General features: G+C 54.4%; 1 protein-coding gene across 1 annotated transcript in view; it reads right to left on the reverse strand.

Moving 5' to 3' along the window:
* Nucleotides 1-1622: 1622 nt before the first annotated feature.
* Nucleotides 1623-5898, reverse strand: part of NEURL1 (neuralized E3 ubiquitin protein ligase 1) — a 72688-nt gene continuing 68412 nt past the window's right edge. The window contains exons 5-7 of the mRNA XM_006756654.2: nt 5668-5897; nt 2504-2650; nt 1623-1991 (exon numbers count right to left, since the gene is read on the reverse strand). Of these exons, the coding sequence (XP_006756717.1) occupies nt 1753-1991; nt 2504-2650; nt 5668-5897 (616 nt within the window). The 3' untranslated portion in view covers nt 1623-1752. The remainder of the gene's footprint in view (nt 1992-2503; nt 2651-5667; nt 5898) is intronic.

The following is a 5898-nucleotide window of genomic DNA, read 5'->3' on the forward strand; positions in this document are numbered from 1 at the left end:
CCTTGGCAAACTTCAGCTGCTTTTGCAGACCAGAGAGGTCACTCTGCCATGACTCATTGAAGATTTTGTCATAGCCCTGGCTTACCACACCCTATTCCTAACAAAACGTGCGTCTCCTGGCCTAGGGCCTTCTAGTCTAAATCATGTAAGGCAAGTATTGCAACGCGCTCCAACCCTCCCCCTGAAACAGAGCCAGCGTGCGGGCTGAGGACATGAGAAGAACAGCATACCCAGGACCCTTCCGGGTAGTTTTCTGTAAACACCTCAACCGCTGCCCCCACCAGCGAAGCACAAGAAACACATTCCCTTTCCCATTCTTCTCCCCAGAAGAAAAATAGAGGAAGAGTAAAGGTATGTGGTATATGATTACATTTGGAGTGGAAAAACCACATTTTGCTCCCCAGCCCTGTTCCCTGGCCCAAGCTGGGCTCCCCTCCTGCAGACTTCCCAGAGCTCTCTGTGTCCTGTGGAGGGGGCACTCTTGGCCTCCTGCCATATCTGAGCTGTCACCTGCTCCAGCCCAAGGAGGAAGGGCGCTTTGTGGCTCCGAGGGACCCACCGGTCCAGAGAGTTTAGGAGGCTCAATTTGCCTCTGAAATGGGCACCGTTCACCAGGAGGCCCCCCAATTCAGCCCCTTTTTAAGGAGTTCTAACTCACGGTGAGCAGAGCTCACTGTAGACTTTTAGCTGGAGTCTGGGAAATGTTGCCCCTCTCAATCCACACACACCAGGGCAGCATTTCTTGGGGCCTGAGGGTGGAAACTCACCCCCCACCCCACCCCCCCAAAAAAAATTACCCCACAAACCAAATAAATAAATAAATTACAATAAAGAAAAAAGCTGGTCTCACTCTAGGAAACCTCCCTGCCCCCCAACCAGGGGCCCTGGCCTTGCCTGGGGACACGCCACACCTCTGAGCATCAGCCAGGCCCAGGACAGCCCTGAGGGAGGACAGGTCAGAGAGAGGAGAGGCAGACCTGCTCTTAGAGACCCTGACAGAAGACAGACCCTGCTCTCCAGCCAACCAAGGGGCGAGATGATTGGGGCAGAAAAGGCTACGGCCAGGAAACGGCCCGCTGCATCTCTGCCGGGGCACAGGGCCAGACACTTAGACCCTGGGGCCTCCTGCGGCCAGGCTGGGAGAGGTACCCACTGGCCTTCCTGCCCCGGGCTGCCGGGCCCAGGGGGTGGGAGAAGAGGGAGACGGTGAGAGCAGGTCAGAGTAAGGCAGCAGCTCGGGGGCCACCTGCCCAGGGCTGCTGCCGAGCTGGCCATGCACTGCTCCAGGGCAGCTGGCAGAGGGAGCAAACTGATGTCCAGTCCACACTCCACTAGCCAAGCCACACGCCCCGGCCCAGGGCCACATCGGCCCAGTGGAAGGGACACGCTTTCTAATTCTCACAAAGGTGCCACACGGGCTAGAAGTCGGTCCCGGATGGGGAGGGGTTAGAACAGGCGGAGCCCCCAGTTTAGTCCCTCAGCATGAAGGGAAGAGCTGAGCACAGAGACGGGAAAGACAAAGTGCAGACTCCTCCCCTCCCCTCTGCCAGGCGATCTGCTTCTGCCCTCCTTTCCCCCCAAACCTGTATGCTACCCCTTTCCTCCCCAAACTTTCAGGGACCTCAGTTTCCCAAGTTTAATGGAGAAGGGAAGAGAGTTTCCAAAATGAGGAAGAGAAGGGCCCCGTGGCTTGCCCCTCTGCTGGCGCTGGGCTGCAGTCTGAGAAGGCGGCACAAGGGGTGGGCGCGCCGGCTAGGAGCTCCGGTACGTCTTGATGATGTCCTTGATGGGGCGGCGGCAGATGGGGCAGCAGGCGTGCAGAGCCTTCTTGAGGCGCAGGCCACAGGCATAGCAGAGGCACATGTGGCCACATGTGTAGATGACCGTGTCCACTGCGTGCTCATAGCAAATGGTGCACTCATCACTCCACTGGCCCGTGCCTGGTGTCACTGGCGACTCCGGCAAGCTCACCGGCGAGTTGGGGGCTGTCCCTGGAGGTGAGGGGACACCGGTCAAGGGAGACGTGGTCCAGTCCTGCCCCAGGTTCATGGGAAGGGAGCCCCCTGGCCTCTTGTCCCCCCTCCACTTATCAGATCTACCTGTTTACTATGACACCCCAACTTCCTGGACACAAGAGGGGGGAGGTTGCGCCTTGGGCAGCCCCTTGCTGGCCCCTCAGCTCCCAGACCAGGGGCCAGAGTGTCCATGAAGCAGGATTGAGCGGGGAGGAAAAAAGGGGGCCAATATTTTTAAGGCAGGCTCCGCCTGAGATATCCTTTGGTGTTCCCTGTAAGCTAAAAATGTCCTTTGGAGAAAGGTACCCAGCTAGGGGACGGAAGGGGATACACCCCAGAAATGGACATCCAACAAGGGTTCACTAGGCCACTCCCACTCCTCCAGGGCCCCAGCCCTGATACTGGAGCTGCATGCCTTTCCTGGCCAGGGTCTCAGGGCAGGAGGTCTGGCACAGACACCATCGGCCTGGAGGGGCCAGCCCACTTACCGCCAGCAGAGCTCCCCAGAGGTCCCGAGCTGCAGGTGCTGAGCAAGGGGTCAGAGAGGCGGCTGCCCAGGGCACTGGGCGAGGTTGGTGTGGAGGCGGGGGAGCAGGGAAGTGAGGGGATGCCCCGCTCTGCCAGGATGGTGGAGCCTGTAGAAGGGGAGGGAGGGATGTACTAGCAACACAAAGGCCCGCTGGGAGAAAGCTCGAGTCTCCGTCCCTCCAGTAGGTTCCCAGGAGATAAAGTGGGGGCCGCAGTCTGAGCACACAGCCTAGCCACTGGGCTCAGGGCAGGATGCCACAGGCTGGGTCAGCATCCGGCCCCAGCTCTCTGGCGTTACATCAGCAATCTCCAAACAAGCCCCCTGCCTAGAAGCCCACCTCCACCTTTCCCCAGGCATCCTTCACCTGCAAGGTTTCCCCAGCCAGAAAACAGTCACCTTCCTCCCACCCAGAATGGCCCTTCCAGCCCTAGCCTCACCCTCATCACGTCCCGGATATCGCCCACCTTCTCCTTTGCACTGGCACCTTTAAAATGCCCCTCACCATCTCCCACACCTGTCTGCCCTACATTCTTTCCCAGGCCCTCACACCTCTCCCTCTTCTACTTCTCACCTCCCCTTCCCTCCCTCCTCCCCGCTCCCAAGTAGTCCTGAGGGCCTACCAGGTAGCATACACTGTGTGTATGTGTATAAAACTGGGGACAAGAGCTCTTGCCCTCTAACAGCTAATGATCCAGGGAGCCTCTTGGTGCTGTCCTCAAACCCGCTCCTCCTGACACCCTCGACCCCCTCTCCCCAACCACATTACCCTCTGTAGCACTGACTAGCCACACACATCACATACAAGGGGACTAAACCACCAGACTCTGGGGTATTATTTGTCCTTTTTCCAGGAACGCAGCTTTGTTTCCCCAGTTAAATCATGAGCCTCCTGCGAGCAGGTAATCTTATTCACCTGTGACTCTCTCAGGCCCTAACGCAGTGGTTCTCAACCTTGGCTGCACATTAAAGTCACGTGGGAATCTTAAAATCCTGATTTCTGGGCCTCATCCTCTCGAAATTCTGTTTCTTTGTTACTAATGTTGTGGCCCCACCCCATAACAAAGAAACAGAATTTCCGGAGGATGAGGCCCAGAAATCAGGATTTTAAAAAGATTCCCAGGTGATTCTAATGTGCAGCCAAGATTGAGATCCACTGCCAGAATGCCCTACACACCAGGACTCGATGAGATCTCTAAAATCAGTTATTTGCTCTAACCCATTTAGTCACTGTTTCTAGCATATTCATTAGATATCCACAGGGTTTCCCTTACTATTGTTAACAGTTTTCAAGTTAATTATTACCTCCTTCAGAATAATACCTCCTATTTGTTTTTCTTGCCTACAGCGCTAGCTAGCATTTTCAGAACAATACTGAAAGGCACCCTTATCAGATTCCTGACTTTAGTGAGAGCATCTCTAGTGTTTCACCATTATAAAATGAGCTATAGTTTGGGAGTGAAGGAACTTCACACTTCCCATTCTTAGTTCACTTAGGTCTTCAATAAAGCAAAGCATTCCTCCATACGGTAAATCGTTACCCTTCATACAGGGTCGCTGGTTTATTTTTCTTTTGGAGTCAGTCAGGATCCCCTAACACCAATTTTCTGGTGGGGATACCCAACCCTCCAAACAGCTCCAGAGCACCCTGTGTACTGAATTCTGAATGATTATTCTTCACCACCCATCTTGGCCCACTTACCTCCTGAGACATTTAAGTCCTGATATTATTTCTAAGCATCTTCTTTGCTCCAGTCTAGTAAGCCTCTTTGGGCCACAGAAGTCTCACTGGAAAGCTACTTATCTATTATTAGATGGTGCTGAGGCAAGAGAGTACCTTGCCCTCATGTAATTTACTTCATCTGAGGAGCAGTGCCTCCTGGTGAGTGTAGCCAAATAGCTTTTTACCTCAGCCTGATTTTCGCTGCACCTGATTTCTTTTTATTCCATCCTGAACTTTCACCCCCCAACTTCTTTCCTACGGATGTCTTTTCATCTAGCTTGATTTCTCTTCATTCATTCCTCCCTGATTTATCGTCCCTCAATCCTAACTTCTTAGCATCCCAGCCTCATTTCTTTTCATTCTTTCTAAAATGTATTTTAGCTCCATCTTCCTTTGGTTTCTGGGACACAGTAGGAAGTTCCCACTGCTTTTATCTGATTTTTGGCAACACTCCCACAATCACCAACAGCGTTGCATCCACAAATAACATACGCATTTAGGTACTCACATGTGCCCACACACAGTGTGCCAATCTTGCAGTGTAACTCATGCTCGCTCACATGCACACATTATCTTGTCTATGAAGCCTCCTGGAGTGAGGTGTAGGCTGGGGCTGTACGGCCCAGGGGTCTTTAAACTTGTCAAAGCAAACTTGCTAAAAACAGTCAGATGCCGGGGACCTATCCAAGATGTACAGAATCAACGTCTCCGAAGGTGCTCAAGAATCCGCGCTGTAGCGGGTTCTCGCAGTGAGTGTGATGAAACCAGCCCACTCTACTGCGGGCGGTTAGCAGGCCGGCACTGGAAAGCATGAATACCTGCCCACCTTGGGGTGACAGAGGTCCAGGAAATGCTTTGTAAAAAAAAATACTTTTGTTTGGAAAAGCTGTATACCATAACCACCACCACTCCCTCCTTAAAGATTCACTCTGCATATCAAAGGCTCTGAGAAGTTCTGCAGTACAGAATCCTGCTAAGCCCTGGCCGGGTGGCTCAGTGGGTTGGAGCATCATCCTGTACACCAGAAGGTGGCTGGTTCGATCCCCAGTCAGGGATTCTGTTTCTTTGTTATGGGGTGGGGCCACAACATTAGTAACAAGGAAACAGAATTTCCGGAGGATGAGGCCCAGAAATCAGGACTTTAAAAAGATTCCCAGGTGCTTCTAATGTGCAGCCAAGGTTGAGAACCTCTGCAGTGAGATCTGAAGGCCGAGGAGTCCCGCCCCAAACTCATTTCAGGTGTGTGGCTTCTCGACAACCCCGCAGGATGGGTAGCCCCTCTTCTCCCCTATCCGGATGGGCCCCCTCTTCCAGGAAGGGCTCCTGCCGGGTGTGGCGGAGTGCAGCTACAGCCAGCCTCTGGGCGCTGTGCAGGCGGCTGGCACCGAGCCAGGGGCACTCACCGAGGAGGCGGATCTGCGTTATGGCTCCATGCAGGCCGAAGAGCATCCACAGGGGCTGCGAGGCGTCCACGCACAGCTGCATGCCCGCGGCGGCGCCATTGTGGCTCAGGTGCAGCTCGCCCTCGGCGTTGACCACCAGGCCCAGGATGTCGCCGCTCTGCAGGGGCCCGGGCACGCGGCACACGGCCCAGAACTCCTTGCGGTCCACCAGGGCCTCCGTGCTGAAGGGCA

The sequence above is a fragment of the Myotis davidii genome, unplaced genomic scaffold, assembly GCF_000327345.1.
Source record: "Myotis davidii unplaced genomic scaffold, ASM32734v1 scaffold332, whole genome shotgun sequence".
NCBI lineage: Eukaryota > Metazoa > Chordata > Mammalia > Chiroptera > Vespertilionidae > Myotis > Myotis davidii.